The following is a 14,985-nucleotide window of genomic DNA, read 5'->3' as shown; positions in this document are numbered from 1 at the left end:
TTTTTAAAAATCCCTTGTATGTTTTCACAAGGAGCTTGCTTTATCACTCCAAGCTGCTTTTACAATTTCTCATCATTTCAAATTCTTGTGTCACTGATCAAAATACTTTAAGAGTAAAATAGTTTCCACTGCCACTTATAAATATCTATAAAGCATACTCCAAAAGCAGCGGGACAATGAACTCTACTTTGAGATCATAAAACATTCAGAGTGAGGGAACAGATCCATTTAAAAAAAAAACCCGCACATTAACTCAATTACTGTATTGAAAGGAAGCAGTGTTTAGATGGTTGAATTAAGTCTTACTCTTAGATTGATGAACAAAAGGGAAAGAGCACTTCTCTCTGGAAGTTCAGAAATAAAAATAACTATTGAAAGGCCAGAGAAAGCTGTTTTATCTGAGCACAGAGTGAAGCAAGGGCAAGGTCAGGTAAGCAGGTATTAAAGGATCACTGGGAGAAACACATTTAAAAAAATTCAGAACCAAAAAACTCGAATACATCCTAAGCTTGTGAAGTCACATTAAAAGCTTCCTGAAACGATTTTTAAGCAGCTTCTGTCTGAACAAAGCACACTCCCTTTGGTAAGCCATAGAGCTTTTGAATGAGGCAGCTCTAAACAGCCATCCAGTGGTTAAATCCCATTCATTCAGGAAGCCCTTTGGGCACATCTCTTCCATATCAGGCCCTGTAGGAGGGGCGGGGGACACAGAGCTGAATTATATGTGGACCCTGTACTCCAGAAGCACAGAGGTTAGTAGAAGAAGGTGACAGGTGTGAACCAAGTGCTGTGGAAGATCAGGAGAGAGAGAGTTTGTGCCTTCCTGTATGGCCAGCAAGGGCATCCTATCTGCAAGAAATACTATGGCCAGGTTTCCAAGTAAATAAGGATGACAGTCACAGCAAAGGGCCTCTCAGTGGCACCTCTCTGGAGCAACACTCTCTGACTTCAAACCCAGCTAAGCTGGCTAGTGATTGGGAAGTCAATTGCCCATGAGAGTTCCATGGAAAAGTATATAGGGACACAACAGAAGGTTGAGAACAGACCTTTAGGATCTAGCATCTATGGGACTAGGGGAGAAAGTGTGGAGAAGCAATTTGAAGGAAGAGAAAAATCTCCTTACTATAGAGCAGATGTCAGCAAACATTTTCTTTTTTATTTTTTATTCATTTTTAACTTTTATTTAATGAATATAAATTTCCAAAGTACAGCTTATGGATTACAATGGCTTCCCCCCACCATAACTTCCCTCCCACCCGCAACCCTCCCCTTTCCCGCTCCCTCTCCCCTTCCATTCACATCAAGATTCATTTTCAATTCTCTTTATATACAGAAGATCAGTTTAGTATATATTAAGTAAAGATTTCAACAGTTTGCCCCCACATAGCAACACAAAGTGAAAAAAATACTGTTGGAGTACTAGTTATAGCATTAAATAACAGTGTATAGCACATTAAAGACAGAGATCCTACATGATATTTTTAAAAAATTGATTAATTTTCTATGCAATTTCCAATTTAACACCAGGTTTTTTTTTTCATTTTCAATTATCTTTATATACAGAATATCGATTCAATATATACTAAGTAAAGATTTCATCAGAGCAAACATTTTATATAAAGGGCTATGTACTACATATTCTGGACTTTACAGGTCAAGAGCAAAACTAAGGAGAATAGGAGAATAGAAGAGAGGAAAACAATTTCTACATTTTTACTAATGAAATTGAGATATAGTAACTAGTGTAACTTTTAAAATATAAATCTAGTAATAAGAATGGAATTATCTTTTTTTTTTATTTGACAGATAGAGTTAGACAGTGAGAGAGACAGAGAGAAATGTCTTCCTTCCGTTGGTTCACCCCCCAAATGGCCGCTACTGCCGGAGCTACACTGATCCGAAGCCAGGAGCCAGGTGCTTCCTCCTGGTCTCCCATGTGGGTGCAGGGACCCAAGCACTTGGGCCATCCTCCACTGCCTTTCTGGGCCACAGCAGAGAGCTGGACTGGAAGAGGAGCAACCAGGACTAGAACCTGGCACCCATATGGGATGCTGGCGCCGTAGGCGGAGGATTAACCAAGTGAGCCACCGCGCCGGCCCTGGGATTATCTTTTAAATAACATTTTACCTCACTGAGGTTCAAAGTGAATGTTCCCAAGCTTAAATCTCAACTAAATAAAGAATTCAACAAGTAGTAAGTAGAAAAAACACTATTTCTCAATAGTATAGATAAAGGCTATAAACAATAATCAGATTTCAAAATGTCAAATTCACTCATTTACTAAGCTTGTGATTATAAAGACAATTGAAAGAATGCCATTTAAAAAAATTAAAGGAAAAATAAGAAAAGGAGGGAGGGTGGAAGTAAGGGAGAGAGGAAGGGTTATGTTCTTAAAACTGTATATCTGAAGGCTGGCACTGCAGCTCACTAGGCTGATCCTCTGCCTGCGGTGCTAGCACCCCGGGTTCTAATCTCGGTTGGGGCACCGGTTCTGTCCTGATTGCTTCTCTTCCAGTCCAGCTCTCTGCTGTGACCCGGGAAGGCAGTGGAGGATGGCCCAAGTGCTTGGGCCCTGTAACCGCATGGGAGACCAGGAGGAAGTACCTGACTCCTGGCTTCATATTGGTGCAGCACGCCAGCTGTACTGGCCATTTGGGGGGTGAACCAATGTAAGGAAGACCTTTCTCTCTGTCTCTCTCTCCCACTGTCTAACTCTGCCTGTCAAAAAAAAAAAAAAACAAAAAACAACTGTATATCGCAAATACATGAAATTTGTTCCCTTTTTATAATTATTTTTTTAAAAAAATAAGAAATATTGCAATGATAATATCTTAAAGAGCTAGGGCCTGAGAGGAGAGGGGGCTTCAGATCACAGAGGTACTACCATAGGGGGGAAACCAGTCCCTCATGGGACTCTTGTTTGTTCTTTGAAGAGTTGTTAGAAAAGATTCCTGGATTCCTGTCTCACCATTTAATGTCTCCCTCTTGTAAGCACCCTATAGGATGGCATCAGCACGAGGCCTTCACTCCAAAATGATGTAATCACTTGGTCTTGAACTTCTAGCATCAGAGACAAAGCTTCCAACACCTGGATCCTCACAATCAAATGCTAGCAGTTAGCTATAGTCTTTCATGAACCTCAGTGAGAATTCCTGTTCATTGTCTTTCCAGATTCCTAGGGTCTTTAAGTATCTCGTACAATTGCATTTATGGTATTAGTATTCCGTGCCAGTCATAAACATTCAGAGTAAATCTTATTCTGGGTTTCTCGTCAAAACATTTCCCACTACTACATTTAAAATGTCAGATCTTCCTCACATATTTCAGATCTCTAGCCCAGCAAAGTCTCCAACCACCTACTGAAGAGCATTATCTCTTCTGATTATCAGAGAAAATATGACAAGATCTTCAATTTCCCCTTTCACCCATACAAAACTATCTACACCTGCCTGTGTTTTTGTCCAATCCCTTTGTTTAAATACATGTCCTTGGAGAGTGTTTCCTCACATATCCTCAGAAACCTTTGGTTTTTTCAGTCTCCCATTATCTTTTCTCTGTTTAACAATACCATCACAATCAATCTTTAAAATGTTTATTATCTGAGGCCGGCGCCACGGCTCACTAGGCTAATCCTCCGCCTTGCGGCGCCGACACACCAGGTTCTAGTCCCGGTCGGGGCACCAGATTCTGTCCCGGTTGCCCCTCTTCCAGGCCAGCCCTCTGCTGTGGCCAGGGAGTGCAGTGGAAGATGGCCCAAGTGCTTGGGCCCTGCACCCCATGGGAGACCAGGATAAGCACCTGGCTCCTGCCATCGGATCAGCGCGGTGCTCCGGCCCCAGCGTGCCAGCCGCGGCGGCCATTGGAGGGTGAACCAACGGCAAAAGGAAGACCTTTCTCTCTGTCTCTCTCTCTCACTGTCCACTCTGCCTGTCAAAAAAAAAATGTTTATTATCTGTATATGTAAATGTGTATGTAATGGTCCCATTAAAGCATTTTTTCTTTTAAAACTTTATGCTTCCTTTCACTTTGATTCCTCTTACTGTAAATGGAAAGTATGAAATAAACTTTTACTTAGTTTACCGAAAAAAAATAAGAAATATTAAGTCATCATAAAAATGAATGTCTTCTCTCATGAAATTGATTCAACTGTTGATCTTTTCAAATCATTTGTGGCTCACAGGCCATACAAAACAGTAGGTGGGTCAGATTTACCAACTCCTGATGTAGAGTTATCATTTTGGAGACTTTAAAGGAGCTGGACCACATTGTACAATGCCACAGAGAGATAATAAAAAGTGATTTCAGACAGCAGGTCATTTCTTGATGCTGATGTTAAAGATTGCAATGATAATCTGTGTCCCAACACTGGTACAGCCCAATGTAGGAACTCTGAAGATTTCTTTTTATAAACCAGCATGCAGGTGAACAGTCAGCAATTAACAGCCCATCCCTGCAACATGCCTTAAAGAATCCTAAAGAGATATTCAGAATCCCACTTTTTCAGCTTTCCTAATACTGCTCCCTGGGGGGTTTTTACAATTGCACTTGGTTTATTGTGGTAACTGTATTTGGAGCAAACTGTCATTGTGGTTTCCACAAAACATTTTGATGATGGACTGATATTGCACATCAAGTGTTTTCTAACTGCCAGTAGCTTTTCTGGCAGCAGGTAGAGAAATCATCATAGCTCTGAGCTATTTCTTTCTCTGAAACATTGCAAAACTTGTCATATATATTCAAAGTAAGAGCTACATTTGTGGGTAGAGTCATTCCAGAGAAAGATTCACTCAACTCTTTTGCATTTTCAAACAAAAGCAGCAGTGTGCACAGGGCCCTCAGTGGTTGTCAAAGTCAGTAAGTATTGGGTGCCTTGTGCTAGAAAAGGAGAAGGGGCTGCTTCTACAGCCTGGCACTGTAGCCCTATGGGCGCAGGTATACTGTGGTGATAAGTTCTCTCTATGCTGGTGCCTCTGGAAAAATCTATCAGCATACCTCAAAAATATGGAAAATTAAATTAAATGATAAGTTTATTTTGGTACAAAAATTGTTTTGAAATAGATGCATAGATTTTTCATTATACATACTTCCAAGAATTTTTGAAGACCTTGTGTATTATGTTGGAAACAACTATGGAATGTTATCTAAGAAGAGATGCTGGAAGGCTGCACTCCACTGAGGGCATCATCTGTGTGCACCATGCTAAACTTCACACTGGCAAATGATATACTGAGGAGATCCCAGAGTGATGAGGGTCAATTGGAGGCTCACTGTTATTCTTCCCTGTCAGCCTATAACAAGGCCTCTCTTTCCATTTCCCAGGAACACTCCTTCCCCAGTGTCTCTCAACAATGTCTCTCCTATCAATGCCATGGGAAATTGTAACAACGGCCCTGTCACTATCCCCCAGCGTATTCATCACATGGCTGCCAGTCATGTCAACATCACTAGCAATGTATTACGGGGCTATGAACACTGGGACATGGCTGACAAACTGACAAGAGAGAACAAAGGTATGATCATCTGCTATACCCATTGCTCACATACTGATGGAGTCAATTGTGCTTTGAAGGACTTGAATTTTGGTGGCTTTATATCTTCCTGCATTTCTTACTTCCAGGGCTTAGGTGAGGGAAGAGGGAGTTATATCAGAGCTGACACAGTGACCTACTTTCGCCAAAAGATTGTGTTCTCTTTTAAAACTTAAACAAGTCTGAACTGTGAGATGTTGGCAAATATCTATTTTAGAATTTTACACAGCCATAAAGATCAATACAGAGAAACAGAGGCAAAAGCAAAAATAATGATTTGCAAATTAAGACCCTGCTGGCTTCTGTTAATTTTTTTTTTGAGAGGTAAAGTAGAGCTAAGGGCTGCTACCTTCATCAAAATTATCAGCTCTAGTTGATACATGATATTGTGGCTTGCATTTGGAAGCAAAGGCCAAAGCTAAGCTGGCATCTTTCACACACTGACAGATTGAAGAATCAGCGTCATTCCTGTACATGGTGATGCATGATGTTTGCTACAAAACAAATGCAAAGAGAACTCCACTTCACCAGAGAGTGAGTCAGTCATCTTTGGTGACTCAAACTGCCATCCATGAACATTATTTAAACTGCCATTACAAACATTAGCATTATTTCACTCTAACATCAACACATTTCACCATGTCACTCCTGGAAAGTTCTGTAGCTAATTTAGAAGGAATTACTTTGAAAGGGGTGCACAACAAAGTGTCATTTAGGTGTGCAACAAAGTGTCACCATCCTAATGAAGATGGGGGAAAAAATTAGCTACACTTTTGCCCTGGCCATTCACTTGGCTTGGTTGACTCGAGCCAAGCAGTCACTGGTGGGGACAGATTTGGGCCATTCAGAATCAGACTACAATGATATAACCAGCAGTCTTGAATAGTAGAAACCTATGTCCAGTAACAGGGAGGCATTAGCATTCTTCACAATCTAAGGTACATGAGATGGGCATAGGTGATGCCAGGTCTGAACAGTTATATGGCATTTCAGAAATTAGATTGGGGCCACAGGCTGAATTTAATCATATGTGTAAAGCACCTAGTTTTCTTTCTTTAATCCATATTATTATATATCTATATACACAAAGATTCTTTGGACATCAAAACGCATTACATAATTTGAGACTTCAAATCTCAGCCCAAGCACAAACTTAGGCAGACTCCTGGAAATTTGTGCATGTATTGGTTACATTTCTTTGTGCAGTTCTGTATGCCAGACACTATACTATTTACTTTGATCATTTGTTGCTTCATTTATCCCTATTTTATAGAAAAGGAAGCTGAGACTCAGTGAGATTAACAAACTCACCCATGATATCACAGCTCTTAATGCTTATTAGAGGCAGCTATTATAGCTAGAAGTGTCTGATTCCAGAGTCTGAATTCATAACCAATAGACTACACTGCCCATATAGCAAGGAAGATTAACAATGGATCCCCAAAGACTTTCAGTGAGATCCTGAACTCAGTTGTCTGAGCAATGGGAAATTCATAAATTTTCTACTTTTCCAGATTTCTGGAAATACAGAGATGACTGGCTCCCAAAACCAGAACCATCCAAGGGTTCTAGAATGCAAGCAAAGATATGGGCATCTTAAATTTGCCAAGCTTGTCTGCCTCCACCTTTTCTCTTCTTTTGTTTTGGTATCTGGAGGGCAGTTCAATATTTATGGATTTTCTCTACAAATGTACCCCTGTCAAAGTAATTCCTTCTAAATTAGCTACAGAACTTTCCAGGAGTGACATGGTGAAATATGCTGATGTTAGAGTGAAATGATGCTAATCTTGTCATTAGCTCAGCATGTCAAAGAATTGCTAAATTCTCTAATATTGAGTCAGAACAGCTCCCTCACCCCAATTGCAGAGAGAAAATGTGTCCTGATAATGCTGTGCATTGGGTCCTTCAGTGCACTATGGTGAGGACGTAGTTTGGATTCATTAACTCAAAGCTTGAGTTTAATGCACTTGTAATATTTGATTTGCTAAGATTTGGGGATTCTTCTCTCATCTGGCTTGTCAGTATGGAAATGGAGGAAGTGAGGGTTTCCATTTAGTTGGAGCTCTGCATCTCACTGGAGACAGCTATGCTTTCACAGTTTTCCATCCAATGATGCAATATAGACAACTAAGGTTGGCCGTCTCAGTGGAAGTTCTCCACTCCGGCCCATACCTTCCAACCCATGCAGATGCAGGTGGCTTATTGAAGACAATTCTGGTGTTGAAATGGGTCAATGGAGTTCATGGTGCCCTCTGACCTTTAGTCTAGAAGTCCTGTTGCCTACCTGCCAAACTATTTACACTGCTCACTTGAAACAGTTATTAAAATAATGACCTGGGTGTCTAGTTAAGAATGCCATAGAGAGATCTTTATAAAACACTCAGGGGACGTCCTGGTTCATATAAGCTTTTCACATTCATTCCACAATGACTGGGTACTTTAACATTTTCCTTAAGAATTTTAGATGCCAAAGATAACTTGCTCCCTTATCAGAAAAAATTATTGTTATTTCATAGTACAAGTTAAAACAATATCTATCATGTAATCAAATGAAGTTGATGCCTGAAGAAGCAACCAACATGTTATACATAACATGAAGAGTAAATGCACTGTTTAGTGAAATACCATCTGCTGAGCAATCAAGCACAAAAATTGCTTTCCAAGAAGGCAGGAGAACATCCCCACCAGTTTAGGACAGTCTTCACCAGCTCCCCCACCCCACCAGTTCCTCACTCCAGCCAGCACAGGTGTGATTTACTCACCACTGAGGCTGCCTGCTCTATCAGAAGCTAACAAAGAGGACACCATAGAACCCTCTCAGAACCAAGTGCTAGAAAATCAGTTCAAATGTGCAAAGAGGACATCTGGCTAGTTTTTAGATATCATATTGTTTTTCTCACATGCTTCTCCACCCAAGACAGATACTCTAAACCTCTTGCTGCATGAGTTAGTAGAGTAGTCTCAGGGATGTCCCTTTCTTACAGCAACTTAATGGGAATCAGCCACACCTTCTTACCAACCATGTCCTGATGTGACATAAATCCACAGCTCGCTTTACATTCTAAAGTATTTGGTAAGAAAACTTACTAATCAGATGCATCCTAGCTGTCATGTGGCTCTGGATGCTGATGACTATAATTGCTGTCCATATTCTCCAGCTTTGTCTATAAAATGCCAAGAAAAATAAGTAACCACAATTCATTTAGACAAAAACAAAAGAGAGAATTTTGAGCTTCTTGAAATGTTTTGGATAAGGACACTTTTATGAATACACATTTCTCACAACAATTTTATTGTAAACAAAGGAACTTCAAACACTTCATGGAAATGGAATTAAAGGATAATATGAGGGGCCATCTCTCTGGCTTAGCAGGTAATGCCACTACTTGCAGTACTGGCATCCCATATGGGTGCTGGTTCGAGTCCCAGCTGCTCCACTTTCAATCCAGCTCTCTGCTATGCCCTGGGATAGCAGTAGAAGATAGCCCAAGTCCTTGGGGCCTGAACCCAAGTGAGAGACATGGAAAAAGCTCCCAGCTCCTGCCTTCGGGTCAGCGCAGCTCCAACTGTTGTGGTCAGTTGGGGAGTGAACCAGTGGATGGAAGGTCTCTCTCTCTCTCTCTCTCTCTCTTCCTCTGACTACCTGTAACTCTGCCTTTCAAATAAATAAATAAGTCTTAAAAAAGAGATAATATGAATCTCCTATAAACTTTTTGCAGTCCCCTTATAGGACATACACTTTTACATGTATTTTATGTGTATGTTTTAAACATATATAATATTACATATTATATATGAATTTCCATATAAAAATATAAGCAAATATATGTTTATATATAATACATAGTAATAGATGTGTGTATATACAGATACACTCACACACACATACACATACACATATACACACAAGGAGTCTTGAAAAAGTTTGTGGAAAATGAATATTATGAAAAAAGTGTGCCTGGATTTTGAAAATTTGTTGTACCAAAGTAAACTTACTTTTAAATTCCATTTATTCGCAAATTTTTAAAAATATTCATTTATATATTAATTTATTTGAAAAGCAGAATATTGGAGAGAGAGAGAGAAGGGGAGGGAGAAGGGAGGGGAGGAGGAAGAGAGAGAGAGAGAGAGAGAGATATCTTTCATCTCCTGGTTTACTCTCCAAATGACTTCAGTAGCCAGTGCTAGGTCATGCTGAAGCTAGGAGCCCAGAACTCAGTTCAGATTTTCCACATGGGTGGCAGGGATCAAACTACTTGAGCCATCACCTGCTGTTTCCCAGGGTGTGCATCAGCAAGAAGATAGATCAGAGATAGAGTAGCCAGGATGTGAACCAGCACTTTGATATGGGATATGAGTGTCCTAAGCTGTGACTTAACCCACTGCACTACAACACCTGCACTATCCACAGAACTTTTTGAAGTACCTTCGTGTGTGTGCATGTGTATAGGTGTGTATAACAAACTTTCATGGAAAGTTTTTTTTGCTCTTAGAAATCTGATGTCTGAGAAAATATGTACTGTTTTTTAAAAATTTAGTATGAATTCAGATACAGATTTAAGTGAATTGTGTTTTATTAATCATAATAACACTTACAAACATCATTTGTGATACAGAGTTTTTGGAGTTCACTAAAGATTAAAATAGCAGTACTTCATGTCCATATGATGTTCTGGTGTCCTAGTGGTTACTCTGTAAATTATTGCTAAATGAATGAATGAATGAATGAAGAAATGATTAATTGTTGTGGTGTTATGTGAAGGCCATTTTTTTAGTCTGGCACATATTTCCATGATAGCATTTAAAGTCCTGACAAAGAACTGCTTTGATTTTCAGAATTCTTTGGCGACCTGGACACGTTGATGGGGCCTCTGACGCAGCACAGCAGCATGACCAATCTTGTCCGCTACGTTCGCCAGGGACTGTGTTGGCTGCGCATCGATGCTCATTTGTTGTAGTTGGTGCCCTCCCATCTCTAGCATCACCACCCATTACTCTACCTCTGCCAGCACAGCAATGATCACTGGTGGAACTCCACTCATTTGGGAAAATTCTCTTTGGTTCTGTTTGTTTTTATGCTTCTTTTGATATCTGTAAAAAAACTGAAATCATTTTAAGTGGACACTACAACTTGATAGCAGTATATGTTTTTTTACTTAGTCATTTTTCAGTGTTTGATATGCATTTCCCAGATCCCACCATTTATTTTGTGCTTTATAGAATGACCATCCCTTCAAGATTGTGTTAAGTCCACACTATCAAAAACAAATAATGGGAGGTATTTGTGATGATGATAGGTTCCTGAGAAATGAAATATGGATGAGAACTTACACATAGGGACCTGCAAATATTTTCAGCTGTTAGGTCCAGAAAAGAACATATTTCAGAATCCACTGATAAACTCTGGTGATTCCCACAGACTCAATCTTCACATGAGAATTTTCATTGTCAAACCCATGGCTTAGATGTTGTAGCAACACCGCAAAATCAACAGTAATGAGAAAATAAATGAGCATAGCAATCCCACTTGTAAAACGATGCTATGCCATGTTTGAGCATAGGACTTTTTTGTTATCCCTTACCTGATTCCCTATTTTTCAAAATATTAATGATGATAAGGAGAGGCAACATTTATTTTGCCAGCTTTAAGGTGTCAGCTGGCATAAATATTTTTGAACTCCATGAATTGAAGCATAAATGATCACCTGGGATTCTCTTTGTGCAAAGCTCTTTTGAAGAGCAGTTTGGTAACCAAATTGCTGCACTCCAGTCTTAGAATTGGGAGATAAGTTAGTTCTGAAAAATGTCTCACAAGAAATTCACACCTCTGCCTCCTTAACTGGCAGGATTTTTAATTTGCATTTTGCTCAAATCTATGGAAACAAAAGTCAAGTTATCATTACCTAGAAGTAATAATATACAGTTTGCTTCCTACTGGCTTTGAAATCTAGACTTCTCCAATTATTATCTACATTATCCATTCTTCAGTATTTCTTTTATCTATTTTCTATTTTCTTTTATCTTTATTTCCTTTCCTTTTCTTTTTATTGGGGGGGCACATTAGATTGTGATTAAAATTAAGTCACTAATTTCACTAAAGTTGACATTAACATGAATCATTTACATGAAAATTCCAAAGAAAACCCCAAACTCTCTAAGTAGTAGCCACATTTTTATAAAGAAAAATGAGTATTGTGGTAGTGCTTCACACTGCAGTTCTCTGAACAAGCCCTAACTAATGGGAAGAATTCATCTAATTTGGAGACATTTCCCTATTCCTTATGATCCTATTCATTCATTTTCTGTCCCTAAACACCACAATGTAAATATCCTTTTTGGTGTTCCAACTCACCAGAAGAATCCCCACTTTTAGTAAACACTATCCATGTATTAGTTACTTGTAATTACCTGGTGATATATAATTCCATGTAACCTTTATTCTATTGAGCTATCGAAATCTGTTCACTGAATTAGGACCAAGTAAATAATAGATATGCACATGAAAGATACATACTTGTATTATTTTTAAAGAAAGCCATGCAGTCTGTGAAAGAAGCAGTAGATCAATATTTTGCACTCTCATTGTCAAGGTTAGGTATATCCCAAGTTACAAACAGCCAGACTTGAGCTCTGCTCTGGTCCTCTTTGATTTTAAGGCCCTTTGTTGTATAATAAGGTTGTGGAAGTTATACTCTAATGATGAAGCATGTTTTTAATATGACTGATGGGAGCATCCAAGCAGCTGAACCCAGCACTTTTTACGCTCCCATTGTGGTTGAGCCTTATGTTTACCGTCTCAACAACAACACTCACATATATATGCACACACATGCACACACACACGAAACTTGAAAGAATCTTTTCTGAGCCTCTTCAGTGAGGAGAATGGTAATATGAAAGACACTGAACACCCAAGATGGGTATCACATATAAAAATTAACCTGATGACTTTGCATTAACTCAAATTATTGGTTTTCCATAGCCTACCAGGTAGAGTGCCTGGCTACTACTGCATAATGAAGCCTACTTGCTTGACTTGTAAGTTCAACCTATACCACAATCCTAAACCATCGTGGATTTAGAAGTAGATTCTTCTTAAATTCAGTCTCCAGAAACTAGATATTAGACTGTTAGGGGGCAGTTCCCAAGAAAATAAACATATTGCCTCATGTGTGAAAGACTTCCAGCTCTAGTTTCAGTGACTTGTTATATCTACATACATACAACAGGGTTGTAAGGGGATTCTATGTCATCTCTGGTAGCTGAGTGTGAAGTATGTGCCAAGTCATCAGCACAGTTATCAATCTGACAGTTGAGCTCTGGATCACCACCTGATTATCTAGTAGATCCACTTTTAGAGCAGCTTAGAAGCCAATTAAACATGGAAGATAAATTACTTTCCTATCCCTAGAGATGAGAGGTCTTTTGGTGTCATAATTAAGGATTGTTGCTGTTTTCTGGGCACTCTATTCATCATAGTGTAAATGGCAATGTGTGTTGTTTGTGTGCAGCTATTTGAGGGATTAAGGGATTGAAATATGTTGTCAAGTTAATCTTTTCAGCATACCAGTTTGTGGGATGGTTACAAGACTTGTGGATGGCAGTGAGAGAAACTGCCTCTAGACCTAGACAAAGACTTGGTGAGACACATCTAAATAATCACATTGAGGTAAAGTAACAAGCAGAGTAAGGAGCAGCTGCATCTCAGCAGATACATGGCCCACTCTCAGCTCTGCAGGGTGACCCAGATAAGGCCACCACTATGCCTTCATTTGTCACCCAAGCTCCAACCACAGAGAATTTGACAAGTTTGTATTAGAACGTTGGCTTGGCTTGTATTTTTAATTAGCTTTGGATTTTTTAGTGGTTTTGTCATATTACAGTCTGAGTTTGGTAGGTAGGATTGATTTGAAAAGAGTTTACTAGTGTGGTTCTTGGGGTAGAATTTAGCTATAAGCATGTTGTTAGCCAGCCTGTAGACTGTTAATTACTTAATAATCTCATTGGGAAAATGCCAGTCATTTTATATTTGGATGACATAATTGGAAAAGCAGATTAGCTGTTGCTACTTTTAAAAGAGTTGGAACTGAGACCCCTTTTACCTGTGTATTGAAATAAAAAGATCTGAATGTTTAGTCAATGACCAAGCTTCTAAATTAGATACCATTGACTAAAACATGTTTTTTTTGAGTTTCCAAATGCATGGGTTTTCATTTGGATGAACCATCAAGAAAGACATTGGATTTGGTCTGCAATGGAAAGATATTTTTCTACCATGTCTTTCCCTAAGCTATCAATTTCAAAGTTTTGTGTTATTCCAATTTGTATCCCAGAGATTGAAGTTGGACTTTGGAGTCACAAAGCATTCTGAAGGCAGAATTGACTGAGCTGTGAGGGTAAAACCCTCATAAACTTCTCAACACACATGATAAAATTCACCTGCATGAGTTGGCAGGTGGGAAAGCCAAACTGGATCACTGGGTAGGACTACTCAGTAAAGCAATGAATTGTTTGCTTAGAAAAGCATCACTATCCCCATTGAGAAAAATGTGTGGCAAGATGATATAGCTACACAATATCAAATGAATGGGTTGATTCAGTGCCCCCAAATTCAATTCTGTGGGGAAAAATATTGAGCCAGTTGTTAGTGTTCTGTTATGCGACTGGCAGACTAAATTCTTTGTTGTCGTTGTTATCGTAGTTGTTGTTGTTGTTTCTCATTTCCACTCACAGCCTTATTCTTATAATTAAACTATGATTCATTTTCTCTTTGGTGTTAGCAAACTCCAACAACAGAAATGGCATCTGTGTATTGATAATCAGCATTTACCCTGGCAGGAGATTAATCACATAGGCTGATCTCAGACATTAATCCTACCGTCTGATACTTTTGGTGAAAGAAAAAGTATTCACTCCCTTTCCATTCTCCTCCCCACAAATCTAGATGCCCTCTTTACCAAGAGTATCAAATTTTTCTCTGTAATCTGTTTACTAGAAGATTACATAGTGAGGAAGGTGGAGAGGGGGTGTGGGTAGGGGTTGGGGGTGGAGGGTAGGGAAGCCCCTGGGAGGCCAGCCTGCAGTTCTTTCCCTTTCTGCTTCTGACATGAGATGTTAAAGAATCATTCATAGCATTCACATTGGATTAGGGGACTCTGAACTGCTCTTCAGATCCATGATCGATCATCATTCTTCTAAGAGTTTGGAGCTTTGCTGTTTCATTAACTGTGCAGTATAGACTAATGGTGTTTAATAAAAATCATTCAAAATTTCAAACTCTTTTGCCAGTGACCTCCATTTTGTTGGCTCTTTGATTTGTATCCAGCTCTGAGGAGGGAAGGGGACAGCAAAGGAAAACTGCTACAAGGCCCCCGACAGGACGTTGCAGCGACAAGCCCAAGCCCACCTGCCCAGCAGCAGTTGCTGGTGAGCAACTGCATGCAGAGCAGCTGGGGGA

At 39.5% G+C, this 14,985-nt stretch overlaps 1 protein-coding gene across 4 annotated transcripts in view; it reads left to right on the top strand.

The window, feature by feature from the left end:
* AFF2 (ALF transcription elongation factor 2) overlaps positions 1-14,539 on the top strand; it is a 587,559-nt gene extending 573,020 nt beyond the window's left edge. For all 4 annotated transcript variants that reach the window (XM_062183803.1, XM_062183804.1, XM_062183802.1 and 1 more), the window contains 2 exons: positions 5,320-5,510; positions 10,365-14,539. In XM_062183803.1, the coding sequence (XP_062039787.1) occupies positions 5,320-5,510; positions 10,365-10,486 (313 nt within the window). In that variant the 3' untranslated portion in view covers positions 10,487-14,539. The remainder of the gene's footprint in view (positions 1-5,319; positions 5,511-10,364) is intronic.
* Positions 14,540-14,985: the final 446 nt, after the last annotated feature.

This window comes from Lepus europaeus, chromosome X, assembly GCF_033115175.1.
Source record: "Lepus europaeus isolate LE1 chromosome X, mLepTim1.pri, whole genome shotgun sequence".
In the NCBI taxonomy this organism is placed as follows: Eukaryota; Metazoa; Chordata; class Mammalia; order Lagomorpha; family Leporidae; genus Lepus; species Lepus europaeus.
The sequence above is the reverse complement of the archived record's forward strand: the minus strand, read 5'-3'. Positions and strand labels throughout refer to the sequence as shown.